The sequence below is a fragment of the Lutra lutra genome, chromosome 6 (genome assembly GCF_902655055.1).
Source record: "Lutra lutra chromosome 6, mLutLut1.2, whole genome shotgun sequence".
In the NCBI taxonomy this organism is placed as follows: domain Eukaryota; kingdom Metazoa; phylum Chordata; class Mammalia; order Carnivora; family Mustelidae; genus Lutra; species Lutra lutra.
Genome location: NC_062283.1, coordinates 70077550 through 70093611, shown reverse-complemented (window position 1 = coordinate 70093611; position 16062 = coordinate 70077550). Strand labels below are relative to the sequence as shown.

Genomic DNA, 16062 nt, shown 5'->3' with positions numbered 1-16062 from the left:
GTCTCTCTCTCTCTCTCCTCTTTCTTTTTTCTTGCCTCATAGTAGGTTTGTTTTCTTAGCCTACCTTATTAAACTGTAATATAACCAATACTTCAAAAATGCTTTTTAACTGACTACTGTCTTAAGAGTCTAGAATGGAAGAAGCAACAGTAATTCTCTTCTGGAGAATAATAAATGTGACAGGTAAGCCCTGGACTTCTGTGGGCCACAATTTTCTCATTTGTGAAACAGAGGTGGGATACCTAACTTCTCATTCCCAGGGTTGATGTCAAGTGGAAAAGGGTTAAAGGCTTTCACAGAATGGCAAACACTTTGGAAAAACAAGAAGCACTATATACATAAAGTAGTATTAGTCACTGACATCAGATTGTACTACTATAAATTATTTTATTCTACTCAAGAAAGACTAAGACATTTATTTTCTTTTCATGAAATAACACAGCGACCCTGTAGTAAAGAGACATTTTTACTGTTCATTTCTTCTTCCTCATCACCTTCAGCTTTGCCCACGCACAGACCCCTTCCCCTGTGCCAAAATGAAAGTGACCAAACGGTAAACACAGAGACTGAGAGGAATATACGAGGTATTAGAGACTCTGTGGACATTTCTTCCCCTTATGTTGATTCTTGGTTCTTCTTCATGGAGACAGTTCGGGTTTCTTGCTGCTCCCCCCCCCCCCCCCCCCCCGCCACACACACCAACCCAGAGGAGGATGAAAGGAGAGATGGAATTTGTGGGAGAGAAGGCAGAGAAGGGTTTCTTCTTTCATCGTAAAATGTTCCCCGTAAAAAATATGATATATCCACACACACACACACACACACACACACACACACACACACACACACACACATAAAATAGATCCAGTGCAATTGCAATTGTCGTGCCAAACACTGGGAAGTGCCACCTTGGTCGATGTATTTCTGGAGTTTTCAACAGTTGTCCTACAACAGCTGCATTTCAGTAAGACTTGGGCAGATGGCTCCAGATAAGCCACTTGCCACTCACATTTAGGCTGAGGCTTCCATGTTCACAGTCCAAAGGAAAAGAGTGTGTCTTTTTGTGTCTGGAGTGGGTGTTGCTGGGAGTGGGCACGAAGGGAGCTGGAGGCCTTGAAGTGAGGAAGAAGGAATTGGCCTCTTTTACTTCTCTACCACAGTCTTCGATGCAAATACAAATACATTTTAAATGTGAGGATACAGACATCAGGAGAGCGATGGTCACACTACTTAATGACATAATTCACATCAGCATAGAAAATATTCACACCAGAAAGTCTCTTTTTTTCCTCCTCTTTCCAAGAAAACTTACGACAACATATCACCTAAGTGAGTTCACCACAGGTATTTCCAGTGATTTGCCCAAAAGTCATTAAACATGAGTCAGAGTCTTTGGATCTGCTCTTTCCGCAGAAGGAATATAGTTAGACAAAGTTTCTGAAGATGCATATTTTGGTTTTCCCAACACGTGGAGATGTCTGAAGTCTCTGCCTTCCCCCACATCCTCATCCATGAAGTGAGAGGTCCAGATGCTGAACCTCCGTGGCTGGTCAGAAGGGAAAGGGAAGGGGAAACCCGGGGCCATCAGATCAGCTCAGGAGGGATGTGCCACAGAGGGAATAACGACGAGCTGCAAACCAAGATCAGAAGCCATTACAAACCCACTCGATTTCAGCTCTGAGCATCAGCAACTGGCGCTAGGCAGAGACCTACAGGGAACAAGGTGGGCAGTCTAAAACCAGTGCAGATCCTTGCTTTTATCCTGACGCTGGAAACCTGACAACAGAGAGAAAACAAAAGAAAGAGAGAGAAAGAGGGAGAGGAGAAATAGAGAGGGACAGAGAAGGGGTTGGGGGCAGGAAGGCACAGGTATTTAAGGAAAGAGAAAGACAAACACCACTGTTTTATTGTGAATGTCACAGAATTCACTTAAAGGGCATGAATGAAAGTAAAAGCCAAGCCAACAGAAATGTCAAATCTTCACCTGAAGAAAGGGCGCGTGGGCAAGACTACAAGCCAATGATTATGTTTATAGTATAAACCATTTTTTGGTTATGCCCTAAAAATAAAGGAAGCAGAAGAATGTACTTTTCAAATTCAACTCGTTAAGCCAGAAACTCAATATAGTCATTGAAACCACATTCTCTTTAATTTTTACATTTTAAGAGACCTATTTAACTTGGCAATTAGTTTGATATCAGAAGCACATTTTTCTTTCCTTAAAATTGTCACTAGGACACAGTACGCCCCCACCCCCCAAGCTGTAAAAGATTTTGAACTACACTTTTAGCTCTAGGTACTCTAGATCCGCGCTGTCCAATAAAAACACAATGGGAGCAGCAGGCATAATTCTAAATTTTCTAGCAGCCACATTGGAAAAAAAGTAAAAAGAACCAGGTGAGAATTCATCTTAGTAATATATTTTATTTAACCCAATATGTTCAATACGCAATGTGTCGAAAGTATTCCAACATGCAGTCAACATAAATATCAGTGAGATGAATTGTACATTTTTTCCTTGTACAGTTTTGAAATCCAGTGTGTCGTTTGCGTGTACAGCACATCCCAATTCTTCCTAGCCACATTTGAAGCGCTCAACAGGTTCGTGTGGCTAGCGCTTACAGAATTGAACAGCGCAGAGCTAGAACCGTTTTAACTGTTTGCTTGCTTGCTTGCTTATTTAAATTTGGGGGGTGGGGGAAATCCTTTATTGTATCTACTAGCCAGGTTAGGGCAGTGTCTTTCTTTCTCTTTCTGCCCACACCGACGACACTGCGTCATCTGCCTGCTGAAGCGCAACCCTGACATGCAGACCTTTGGGCCAAAATCTCACTGGGGTCTCCAAGGAGAACTAAGGGGGATCCGGGGCTCAGCCCAGGGTCGGACACAGGGCAGGAGGGGTCCGGGGAGACCAAGCTCCCTTTCCCGCTTACCTGAGTCCACGCTGAGTCCCAGACCCTGGGCCACGTCCCCCGCGGGGCTGGCGAAAGGTCCTCCGGGCGCGGCCCACGCGGCGCCGGTCGGCTCGCCCTTGGCGGAGAGCTCGCAGGGCGGGCTGCCGGGCGCCGGCGCCGGGGCTGGCGCGAGGCGGGCCGCGCGCCCTGAGGCTGCGGGCATCAGCAGCGGCCCATAGCGCGGGTCGAAGTGCGGCGCGTAGACCTCGTGCACCGCGGCGGGCCGCGGGTAGGCGGCAGCCTGGGCGCCAAGAGCGCTGCCCAGCGCATACGGGTGGTGCGGGTGCGGGTGCGCGTGGTGCGGATGCGCGTGGTGCCAGGGCTCGGCCGCGCCCTGGTGCAGATGACTGTGCAGCGCGGCCGGTGAGTAGGGGTCAGCCGCGGCGAAGGGCAGCTCCGAGTGCGCGGCGGCCAGCGGGCTGCCCAGCGGCGCGGGCACCGGTGCCTGGTACGCGCTGTTCCAGAAGGAGGCGGGGAAGCTGCGCTGGCTCATCGGGAAGGAGCCGTCTGCAGGCCGGCGAGGCGGAGGGGAGGAAAGGAAGAGAGGAGCGCGTCACCTCGGGGGAGATGGAAGCGCCAACCCTGCACCGCGGGAAAGCTGAACGCGCCGGGCGGGCACCCGGCGGGAAAGCAGCGGCGGGGAGAGGACCTGTAGCCCGGCCTCGGGGGCGGCGCCTTTCTGGAGGTGCTGCAGCCTGCGAATACGAGGTTGAGGCACCGCAAAATAGGGGAAACCCTTTGGGAAGGAGGACCGCTTCCTCGGAGTTTGCAGACGCGTCTCCAGTGCGGAAACCCCAGGACAGACTGGGAGAGGAAGAAAGGAGAGACACTCCCTTCAGTTCCAGTTTTGGGGCGCAGGGAGCTTCCTCCGACTCCAGGTTGCTCTGCCCCGGCGGCCTCGGGGTAGACGCGGCCTCCATGTCCCAGCCCGCATCCTCTTCCCAAGCTAAAGATACCTCTTCTCACTCTTGGTCAGCCGCCTAGCGATTTCACTACCCGCTCTCGCGCTTCAGCCTCCCCAGCTCCAGAAAATGTGCCCCTCCAAGGCCTCTGATAGACTGGAAGTCCATCGACATATTTCAAAGTCTTGCTATTATTAGCCTCCTTTCTAGAAACCTTCTTTCAAATATTTTTTTTCCAAGAACTCAAGCGAAAGAATAAACTGGACATATTAAAGGAGCAGTTGTATTATTTGCAGAGGGACACAAAGGGACGATCTTTAAAGTTTTAATTAGTAATATTTGTCCCTTGAAGTGTGGACGCCAGGAATAATAATAATTCTTATGGCCAGTTACCACTGTTGACCCCTAGCACTGGGAAGCATTTTAAGAGAACAACAGCATTTAGATAAAATTTATTGTGTTTAGTGAAAAGGGAGGGAAAAAAAGCTATATAATGCCCGTGGGCTTGATCCAGGACCTCCTCTAGGGAAGGCATCTGTCCCACATACTAGAGAATTAAAAATGTGTTGAAAATGCATTCTAAGTAGCAAACAGTCTTCCTGTTAAAAATATTTAGGCAACTGGAGAATAAAAAGAATGTTCTGTATTCCAGACTAATGATTTGGGATCTTATTTAGGCACAAACTGTCAGACACTCTTAAGAGAAAAAGGGAGGGTGAGGGTTGTCATATCCCCCCCCCATGTAATATTTGTTTTCTTTTTACAAAATCCTCATTTCTCATCTTAATACAATACATCAAAAATTAAGTTTAGTGAGAAAGCTTACCCCAAAATAGTTACCCCCACCCTTTCCCTGGGACTAAAAGGAGATTGAGATTTCAGAATAGAAGGGAGCTTTAGTTGACTTGACCAATAAATCATTGTCACAGGCTAGATAAAGCAGTGCTTTGTGAGAAGGGTAGAACAATAAAGAGGGGATGTGTTTGGGGAAAACCCTTAGAGATGTTTTGGCTGTACCTAAATTTTTATTTCTTTGGTACTTTACTTGCTTACTGAAAGACATTTTCTGCATCAAGTTTTGCTAAGCAGCTGAAGCCTGGCAAAAAGCATCCATACATACGTTTTAAGAGACATTCATCAGCAGGTTTTGCTTCCAGTGGAATCTAGGACTTTTTCCTCTGGGCAAATTTTCAGGAACTGCTAAGCACCCTGGAGGTTGTTGTAGGTGAAGACCTTCCTCGTGGCTTGGGACAATGCTAGAAGCTTCACATTCCCACAGCACTTTTACATACATTTTTCTATTTGCCGGACAGCCATCTCCAGGTACAGTTAAGAGGGTGAGTATTATTCTAATTTGGGAGACCGATAAATAGAGTGACCTCAAAAGGGTTAAAAGACTTGCCCAAGGTCATATTGCTAGGATATGCAGGGCCCTTGGGAAAATGCAGGTCTCTCAGTTCCAAGGCTAGTGGTTTTTGTAGGTCACTGCTCTGCTCTGCCTCTTCAAAGGAGAGATTTTTTCCCCCTTCCTTCCTTTTACCTACCCTCTCCACAAGCCCCATTCTCACCTCCTCTCTGACACCTAGTATTCTTTTGGCTGCCTTTCCTAGATGGGCTCAGGCCTAGAGGGCTCTGTATCTGCCCTTAGAAGTGGGCCTTTCACTCACCCCGCCAGGGCCCGGAGCTCCTGGATGCTTTGTTGCTTGTACAGCTCGGGGAATAGCTGCTAGGCTGGCTCAGGGCCCTACTGAAGTGCTCGTCCACCACAGAGCTGATGTCCCCCTGGAAATAGGTGAAGAGGACGCAGCGGGAGTTGATGTACTCGGCCTCGGGTGGGCGCTCTTTCTCTGGGCTGCCTTCTTCCTCTTTGATACTGGCTGGAGTTTGGCTGGAAAAGGAGGAGCTGCCACTGCCCGTGCTGTTGCTGGGGCTGGCGGTGCACTCTTGGGCTTCCTGCATTTTGGAGTAATAGGCTAGTTTCTGCTCCAAGAGAGAAAGAACAGAGAGGTCAATTTCAAAAGAGATGGCAAATTGGGTTCCCACTTCACTCCCTCAGATCCCTAAGGTATCCAGGGGGAAAAGTGGCATCCAGGCCCTAAGCCCTGTGCTTCTTGAGCCGCCAACTGCCCTTCTTGGTGTCTCCATCTCCCCAGACTTGCTGCCAGGCCACAGGGAAAGTTCTCTGAAGATGTTAGGGAAAAAGTCCCAGAAGATGCCAGGATAGCAGAGTTTAACCACAGAGCCAGGCTCGGGGCAGATATATTTTTTTAAATCAGGCTCCAGGGATAAAGGGCACCCAAGTACAGTTAGGGCCTGACTGTCCCCTGCCTAAGATTCCAGGACAGATGCACAGGATGCAGGATTTAAGTATTGTCCCGAGAGAGCACGAAAATGCCAAAATCCACTCCATTGCAGCCAGAAATGTTAAGGAAGAACTGCTATAGAGGTCAGAGATAGTTCCATTTAGAAAAGAATCTAGTGGGGTAACAATGTGGTGTAACATTCTGATATGGATCATGTGAATAAACGCAAGCTGAAATTTGTTTGGTAATCCATAAACTGTCTACTTAAAGGTCTATCTCAGTTTTTAAAGAGCTCTTCTTTTGAATAAGAAAAAAAACCAGTGGACTATGAGCATTTCGACCCTCACCATCTCTGGGCACATTGAGGAAACAAGTAATAACAAGGAACAAAGAAGATCTTGGCTGTAAGGATTGGTAAATTGTGGCTGTCTTGTAGTAATTTTAAAAACCAAATGTAGCTGCTGAAATATTTTCTTAGAAATGAGCAATAGACTGAATGCCGGGTCAAGACATTTATGCAGGCGGAGGTGGTCTTGAAGCCAGCTGATCACACAAAAATGAGCAGAGAACTGAATGGCATAGGTTGGGTTGGTCCAGGGTCAGGGAGGAGAAAGGACCAAACAGAAAACCATTCCCATCTCTCCTCCTTGCAATAGTGCCAGCCTGGGAAGGAGCCATCTCAGACGCTGAAACCAAAAGACTGGAGTTACTTAGTGGTAAGTATCGCCAGTTCCACCACATTCCCCGCTTGGCTTATAATGAGGGACTCTGATGATTCCCTAAATTAACATCGTGAGACTAAACAAAGTCCTAGATGGAAAGTTTAAAAGGGGGAGGGGGTTAAAAAGAAAAGGCAAAAAGCAAAACCTACACCTGCCATTATTAATGCATCAGGAAATTTTCGAAGGGACATTCTGAATTCGCAGTCAAAATTGGCAAAAACTTGGAGGGGTGGAGGGAGGGTGGGATGTATTTCAGTCTCTCTTGAACAGGAGGAGTCAGGCCCTCACTTTGGAACCTGCTTCCGACTCCTAAGTCTCCCTGGGTGTGTGATCTTATTCTCTTACTGGACTACGGTCTTCAGTTTCGACAATATCGGCTGAGACGCGGAAAGAAAAACTGGTCTACCAGACTCAGCCCGGAGAAGAGAGGAATTGAAATAATTAATCGAAACTTCTAGAGTTTGCCGAAACGGGGTAAAGGGGTCTTCTTACAGGTGGGTTTGTGGACGACAGGAGAGCCTGATGCAGCCACTCAGGCTCTAGAAAGGCGAAATACTATCTCCGACGCTCGCACCCGCCAGGTCAATTGCACCCCAATAATAATCCCCATAACTTTGCAGAGCAAAGATTATAAAACCCACGCTTTCACGCAGTTCTCTTTGTAACGAATTCTCTGTTTCCGGAATTAATTGGCCTGATCCCTTGAGAATTGAAACGGGAAAAATGTTACTCCCTAGATAAACTTGCAGGGGTGAGAACGCAGACCTTTGTATTTTAGACAGAAAGAGACCGGTCTTTGCTTTTGTTCTCGTCTCTCTCACCTTTGAGACCAAAGTTAGGTTTTCCCCGCGCGAGCTTTGCTCTCATCTCCCCTCGCCCGCACCGAAGAATCTGTGGAGTCCGACAGATCGCTCGCGCGATCCTCGTGTGATCGTTCCCCGGAAGCACCGGGCACTCATTAGCAGGGTTTAGCTGCCTTCCCGAGAGAGCAAGTGGACAAGCTAAGGGTTAGCTCAACCTATCGTGTGGCAGCGCCGGCAATCCCCGCATCCCTGGGGCTCCCGCCGCTGGTAGGACGCCCCGGACCAGTGCGGAGGTGCCCTGGACCCCGGGGTGCAGGCGGTGCTCCACGAAGCAGGGGCGCGCCACCCGTCTCCAACGTCCCGGCCCCGGGAGAGACACTTACCTGGTGGTAGGGGGTGTAGGCGGCTGCAAAGTAAGGCTGCGGAGGACCATAGACTTGGTACATAACATCCAGACAGCTCATGGCTCCCCGCTGCGAAGACGGCTAAGTGTTTTTTCATCAACTCTGGGTCGGTGGAACGCAGTGATACTGCATGGGCGGCGCCTGGACCCGAGCTCCGGAGTCATCGGCGGCGGAGCGGTGGCCAGCGCGCTCACCGGCTCGGGATCCCGCTCGCAGGCTCCCCTCCCACCCCGGCAATTTCAACCCAGACCGCGCTCCGAGATGGAAGCGCCCGGGCTCCCGCTAGTGGGCATTTAAACCCCACGCTGGACTGGCGTGCTGACGCCACTCCCGGCCGCGGAGGGGGCGGGGACCGGGGGGCCAATGGGGAGCCAGGGACTGGGCCCGAGGGGCTACCGGCGTGTTTCCCCCGGCTGCCCGGCGGCGAGCTGGTAGCCAAGGGTGCGGTGAACTGCTCAACTCCGAGCCTGAGCCCTGAGGCTTCGCACCAAGAGAAGCAGGATTCCCTGGCTAAAGCTGGACAGGGAAGCAAACCAAGACAGAGACAGAAAAGGCAGAGAGGGAGGGAGGAGTGCAGGAGAGGGAAAGTGGGGGTTCTCACACTTGGGGGGAGAAAGAAGTTTGATGCGTGGTGGCAAAGGTCCCGTGGGAGAGCCCCGGCCTCAGACTGGAGGGTTGAGAGTGTGTGAGTCCGGGGGTGGCCAGGTGGCGCAGATTATCTGCTCTCAGCTTCTAGTGAGGGCCAGGAGGAACAGCGCGCTCCCCAGGAATCCCCTAGGGTATCCGTGTCACCTCAGACAGGAAGTCAAGGGAGTCGGGAGACTCCTGCCGGGCGCGGAGGAGCTTCCTCTGCGGGGGAAATGGCAATGGCTGAAGCCGGTAATGACCGCCCTGATGCGCCTCCTCGGACCCAGCCCGCCCGCCCGCCGCCAGCCTCCACCCCTCAATTCCGCTCACTGGGGTCGGTCCCTCCTGCCTCTTTAGCGTTCCATCCTGACACTTTCTCTTGGAAGTCCTCCACCCAAACTCGCTCCGTCGGCGCTATTCGCTCCTTGCCTCCGGTGGCTCCCGGTGTGAGTTGCTTTCGAGGAGTCCAGGAAGCCCTACCCAATCCCTTGCAGCCCCGGGTCTCCACGGCCTGAAGTCCTTTTAAGCTACCGCAACTTTTTGGGACGAGGGCTTATTGACTGAAAGAGGAGTCATTAGGGAATGCAGGAAGTCAGAGAGGACTTTTGCTGCCTCTTCAACCAGTAAAACGGGAGCTGCGATTTTATGTTTTATTTTAGACGGTTGAAAGGTTGCGTTTCAATTGTGAAACGTACATCGCTGTTCTCTTTCCTGCCGAGAGCTCTCCTGGTTCGAAAGGGCTTCCTGCGACGCTCTTCATCCTTCCCGAAGCACTCCGCACTTCCAACACAGCCCCTGGGGAGCAGGGTTTCACAGTGGAGTCCTCCGTCCCATAAGTTTAGGGATGAATCGAGACCACACTGTCGGTGTGGCTGGATCAGGGGGTGGAAAGGGCATTGCAGGAGTAATGGTGGGCCTGACTTGAGAGGGCGGCGGGGGCAGAACTTGGGAACACTGAGAGCCCAGAACCAAGGGAGAGGCAGCGTGCATCACGAACTCCAGTTATTACCCAGTTTAAAAACAACAAAAATTCTGACATCGATTCCCAGGTTGTAAAACTGCCAACAAATGAACCCTTAAAGATATATTTGTCTTCAAAACGAGAATATTTATGCCAAATTGTTTTCAGGTTGAGGTTTTGGTTTTGCCCGAGTAATAAATGCGTAATGGCTCCAAGTCTCAGTTCGTTTTATAAATGGTGCGGTGTCCCAAGCGACCGAAGAGTTTAAGTACAATGTCGACTTTTTTTTTTTTTAAGATTTTATTTATTTATTTAACAGAGAGAGATCACAAGTAGACAGAGAGGCAGGCAGAGAGAGAGAGGGAAGTAGGCTCCCTGCTGAGCAGAGAGCCCGACGAAGGACTCGATCCCAGGACCCTGAGATCATGACCTGAGCCAAAGGCAGCGGCTCAACCCACTGAGCCACCCAGGCGCCCTACAATGTCGACTTTAAAGAAAGTTAAAATAAATGAAAACAAAACAAAACAAAGACACCACTCAGTCCAGTTTTACGCAAGCCTTTTTAGGGTCCAGATTGCCTCCTGCTGAGCTGGGCGGGCTCCTAGACCTTTGGCGATCTAGGTGCACGGGTGGAGCAGAACACCCTTCCCGCCCCCAACTCAAGCCTCCCGCCCACGGTGTTCCGGAGGAGTCGCCTTTGTTTTCTCTGGAGGCTAAAGAGCGAACCTTCATACAAAGAGCCGCAGTGTGCCCTCCTGGAGGCGGGACGTGGTCGTGTAGGTCCGAGTCTTCCTCACCGCCTAGGCGTGCGGGAGCTGCGAAGGGCCGCTCCGCCCTGCCCCGCACCTGGTTCAGGCTCCACAGGCCGGCGCTCGCGGAGTCAACTCTGAGTGGGAGCGGAGGTGCCCACGCAGCCGCCGCGCCCACGACAGATCACGGCCACTTGGCGCGACTACGAAGGGTCACACTCTCCCCTTCTGCACAGGTCCTCTGTCTATCTGTGGACACAGAGTTTCTACTTTGGCTTCCTCCAGCTAGAGCATCTCCGGGGGCGGGGGGGACTGAGCGTCCTTCGCCGCAGCGCACTCCTTTCCGCGCTACCCAGGCTCCGCGTGGTGGCAGGCGGCCCGCAGTACCGCGTGGTTAAATCGCTGGGACGTGAGTGCCTGGTCGCGCGCCTAGAGAGGGCTGGGCATCTCCATTCTTGTCCGGGCTCACCTTCCAGGGGGTACCTCCTATCCCCCCGTACCCATCACTTTGATATTTTTACTTGACTTTGACAATGGGACCAGGGGAACTTTGGTTTTCCCACAAATTCAGGAGAAAATAACGACAACCTCTTCGCATCCAGCGAGGTTCAGCAAAATGGTAGTTATGTTTGAAGAGGATTACAGGAGCGGTGACATCCCACGTTTCCAACAAAGACAATGAAGCGAATGTTATGCCAGTTGCCTAAGGCTGCTTTCTTTTCACATTTCTCATTCTCCCGTACTTGAACCAATTTTTGAAAACCTTGCTCAAGCTAAGTAAGGCTACTGGTTGCTCAGGAGTTTAAAGGAACACAGGGAATTGGGGCCAGTAAACATCTATTTGAATTTATTGAGGAAAAGAGTTGCTTCTTCCCAAATCCAAGGTAGGGAAGAAAAATGAAGAGTTGGAAGCTTTACAGTACGTCCACTGATTGGAGCAAGGTCAGTTTTTTTCGTGTACCTGGAAAGCTGTCCTTTACACAAAGGTGGTATTTCTCTATCAGAGGAGATTGTGTCTTGGTTACATGCCGAAGTAGGAAAGTAAAACTAAATGTAATCCCCTCTGCCTCCTCTACTCTCGCAGACCTTCAGACCACTAGGACATGAACTCATCAAAGAAGTGACAAACCACCAGGACTTGAACTCAACGAAGTTGGGATATTTTGATTCAGAGCCTTAGAAATGGACTATGGAAAACGGGAGGAAATTCTCTTCCTTCCTTCCCCTCTCTCTCTTTCCTCCAGTTATGTTAGAAGAGACTACACACAGACAGTTATATGTCCCTGAATTTGGCTCTCCTGACAAATGTATCAACATTCTCAGAAAGGTCCACTATTACCATGACAGCTATCTAACTGCCTTTTAACATCCTAAAGGGGCAGAGGGAATATCTTTTAGAAATGAATATTCTTTTAGAAATGACTTCCACTTATGATAGCTTCATGGCAATTTATTGAGCATTTGCCAAATGAAAGTAGTTAATTCCACCAAAATTTCCTTTTGGTATCCCATTTTAGGGTTCGATTCTTTTTTTTCCCACTAGTGTGCAATTCTAACAATATCTAGAACTGTGAAAATAAAAGATGCCTTTACTCTTGAAGTTAACAAGTGAAGTTAATTGCTTTTGAATGATTACATGTTTCAAGATATCACAATGAAATACTTTATTTTGTCTTCAGGAGGATTGTCTATCATTTTCCTAAGCAAATTGACTTCAATACCTTCAGAATTTTTCCATCCACCTGTGTCATCTTATTCTGAAAACTGCAAAGAAGCAACTTTAAAGGAAGGATGTCAGAATAGAACAAATTTGGAGAACTGACCTGCAGCCATCCCAGGCCCTCCCTCACCCATGATTTATTTGGATCATTGACTGTTGGCATTTTATGTTGCCTTATGCTGCCAACCAAAGGAGATGAACACAGTGGTAATCTCATAGGCTTTTGTTTAACCCCTAAACCCATCCTGGCCTGTTTTACAGAGCAGAGATGTGTTTGGAATTTGAGAGCAGCTGACAAGATTTTTTTTACAATATTAGTTGAAAAGATGTCTGTGAACGTTAGGTTTTTGGGGGCACAGTGTATTATTTAACACTGATACACTGGTAACTAATAGGGAATCTGAATGGTGATTTTATTTTAAAAAAGAAAGAAAGAAAGAGACATTTCTGGGCTAAAGCTCACTAAAAAGCTAAGTAGAGGAATTCCAGTTGGACTTAGTGAAAAACCAAGACAAAGAGGATTCAACTCTTTTCTTTTCTTTCCTTTTTTTTTTTTTTTTTTTTTTTTTTTTTTAAGAGCCTGATGTGGGATCCATCCCAGAACTTGGGATCATGACCTAAGCTGAAGGCAGACACTTAACCTCCTGAGCCACCTAGGTGTCCCAAATTCAAATTCAATTATTTCCATACAAACTTAGAATAGTTCTTAATGTTTTCAAGTAAAAACCTCCATGGTCTATCCTAATGAATAGAGGAGACTACTTTGTAACTATTGACATACATTTAATTACTATAATATTAAACATTTCCTCTTTCATATTTTAAAGACTATTTTCATGTTACATACAAATCAACTTCAGCTTAGGTGAAATCACAACTTTCTGAATTTAGTTTTCTCTTAAGTTCTTATTGATGTCAATGACCAGTTCTAAGATTGAAAAATATATTTAATATCACATTCATCTTTTAGAAGTAAGTTTTTTTTTTTTAAAGATTTTATTTATTTATTTGACAGAGAGAAATCACAAGTAGGCAGAGAGGCAGGCAGAAAGAGAGGAGGAAGCAGGCTCCCCACTGAGCAGAAAGCCCGATGTGGGGCCCGATGTGGGGCCCGATGTGGGGCCCGAACCCAGGACCTGGGATCATGACCTGAGCCGAAGGCAGCAGCTTAACCCACTGAGCCACCCAGGCGCCCCTAGAAGTAAGTTCTTTTTAATGAGTCTCTAGGAAGTGCTTAGTATAAAGATATCATTATACAAATTCATATGATTCATACCTTTCAAAATGATAATGTACAAATGGCAAAAAGAGAGATTTGGAATAGCGGTGTGTTAAATATTTTGGCTTGCTATGTTTTTACAAGAGAGTAAATGAAGGAAATTTACATTCTCTGATTGTCTGCTTGGACACAAAGAGTTAAGTCAAAGAGCATGTATCAATTACATCTTAATGGGGAGAAGTTTTCATCTTTACTTGCCTGCAAAAGTCACTCTAATTGTCTTTAACTTCTGATAATAGTGAAAAAATTACTTTTTAAAGACACACAGTCCGGTGATAACCTAGAAGCTAACATAACTGTGAAACTTCTTTTGTGAGATACAGGGACATAGAGGAATTGCAGATTCAGAAGGTGGAAGTAGACTGAAGGGTTTAAACTGGAGACTTAGATATTTGACAGTATTGGTGTTGATCCATTCCCAAACTTCTGTTTATAAACTTCATTTCAGCAGGATGCTAAGGGGATTAAAAGGACACCACAGCAATAACAGACAGAAGGTGAGGATATCCATTTGAGTGTGACGTCTTGTCACATGTTTCAAGAGGTCTTGAAACAGCTTCCTAGAAATTCTCTCATAGGGAGTTTCTCTTGGCATGTGTGGAAGAATTTTTAGCACAGACTGCTAGACTGTCATTGACTGTCTTAATTTCATTGGTTGTTGTGACTGATTTTTAAGCAGATTTCATGAAGATGTAAATAAATTAGGTTTAGCTATCCCTCAAGTACAATACATAGTATGAAGTTTGCTGGCACACCAGGACACTTAACAGCTTCCAAAGCTCACTCTATTTTTAATTTTTGTTCTTAACTTTATATTCTAAATCCTCTACATTATATTTTAAAGTGGAAGTCCAGTTGTTAACTATGAAATTTAAATTTTTAGCAGCTGATATTATTTTTTCCATATTTCTTTACAAAATGTATGAATTGATCAATTTGTAAAATAATCTAACCTTTAACATTATGTAAGAATTTTTTTAAAGTTTTTAGAAGTTGAAATATTGAATTTTTAGAATAGTACATCATCTTATATGTCTCGTGCAGAATATTGTTACACAGAGAATCAAAGTAGAAATTTGGCAGTTGTCCAGATAATTTGGAATGAAAACCAGCTAAATATGACCATGTAATAAATCAAAGTGAAAAATTCAGGTCTCAGAGTGGGCCTTCACCAGGGCAACTCCTTCCCATATTAGTAAACTAATGCCCATACCCCTAAACATAGCTAATTCTTTCCCCAAATATGTATACTCAGAATCTGGTTGTGACCTTAATAATATCTTTGATTTTGTAAATATTTTAAGACAGCGATTCTGAAATGGTTAAAAACGAACACATATTTTTACCCTGTGGCTTTCTTTTTCTCTGTAGGTACTGAGTGGCAAAATAAATTTGAACTCCTAATACGCATCAATGTATATAGTTTTGGCCCTGGGTATTTGAGGGAGTGGCTATTGCAAGGCACTGCCTATAATTATTTTTAGTAATGGTTGTGTTAAAACAGCCTTTCAGTAAGGCAGTGTAATGATTCCATTGCAGCTAGAAAAATAGGTTGTATCTGTACATTTAAAATAAAGCATTAAATTAAGGCACCATACCAACAAGTTGAAGAGAAACAACGATCCTTTTTTTTTACCCCTGGTAGTAGGCTTGAAAGCTAGACAGAGTTATTTCATCAGAAGGGAAATCCCAAGAGTAGGTGTCTAAAAGAAGATATTTCAAAGTGCACGTTGTCAAATACTTATCTAGCTAAGTAGCTGGAGAAACTGGAGGGAAACTTCAGCTCTCCAAAAAGGAGGGGAAAGGTGGAAGGCCAGGCTGCTGATTGCCACCTTTGTAACACATGAGGTGGCATTCTTAATTCCTGGGTGCCTCAAGCTTTAAAGGTCACATACTTTGGGAACTCAGCCTACCGACCACATTTCCTGGGGCATTGCCCTGCCATCTCTGTGAAAGCAATACAGCTTAATCCTGATGACATTATCTTAGTTACTTTCTTAAGAATGGAGAAGGCTGATGAGTAACATGGAAGGAGTGATGAGCTGGATATCAGGACATAGCGTTCTGACCCATAGTGTGAAGTGCTGTCACTGCCTCAGCCCGTAGTTTGTTCATTTATACAGGAAAGAAACTGGACTAGACAATCTCTATTTAAGCATACTGATGGCTCCAAACTCTGCAATCAGAACAAATTCCCATTTGATTTGAAAATAGTGCACAATACTTATACTCATTTCTGAAACAGGTGTTATTTCCAACCTAAGATCCTTCTTAGGTTTATAAACTTATAAACTTTACTTGAAAATGAATACTTTTGTGTTCCCAAACTCTTGCCGAATAGAAGCCTAATCTTAATGGTTGGAGAGAATTAGCCAGAGATCCTTTAGAATTTCAGGGAAATGTAATATAAAAGGAAGCTGTGTCTTTCCAGCATTGAGAGCATGAATTTGAGATGTCTTGTAGGCAGGACTGGAAGCAAAGCCGCCCTTCTGTGTGCTTTCTGTGGGTCCTAGTGCATGTGTGTACATCCAATGTCTGCTCCTTGGGAAAGTTCTCTGAACCTTCATCAGACCAAGAACCATTTTTTAATTTGTAAGGTTGGGGTTTTGAAACTAATACTTTTTCCTTTTATTTCACA

The 16062-nt window shown here is 46.5% G+C and overlaps 1 protein-coding gene across 3 annotated transcripts; it reads right to left on the bottom strand.

The window, feature by feature from the left end:
- Positions 1-362: 362 nt before the first annotated feature.
- VGLL2 (vestigial like family member 2) lies at positions 363-8370 on the bottom strand. Of its 3 annotated transcripts, none has more exons than XM_047734775.1 (4): positions 8068-8369; positions 5524-5836; positions 2934-3461; positions 363-1630 (listed from the first exon to the last, which is right to left on the bottom strand). In XM_047734775.1, the coding sequence occupies exons 1-4, from the start codon at positions 8146-8148 to the stop codon at positions 1590-1592; spliced, it is 963 nt and encodes a 320-aa protein (XP_047590731.1). In that variant the 5' UTR covers positions 8149-8369; the 3' UTR covers positions 363-1589. The 3 variants fall into 3 exon arrangements, with proteins under 3 accessions (XP_047590731.1, XP_047590729.1, XP_047590732.1); XM_047734773.1 differs by lacking the exon at positions 363-1630 and adding an exon at positions 1649-1776 and having other exon boundaries at positions 8068-8370; XM_047734776.1 differs by lacking the exon at positions 363-1630 and adding an exon at positions 7703-7857 and having other exon boundaries at positions 2127-3461; positions 8068-8370.
- Between the last annotated feature and the right edge of the window lie 7692 nt (positions 8371-16062).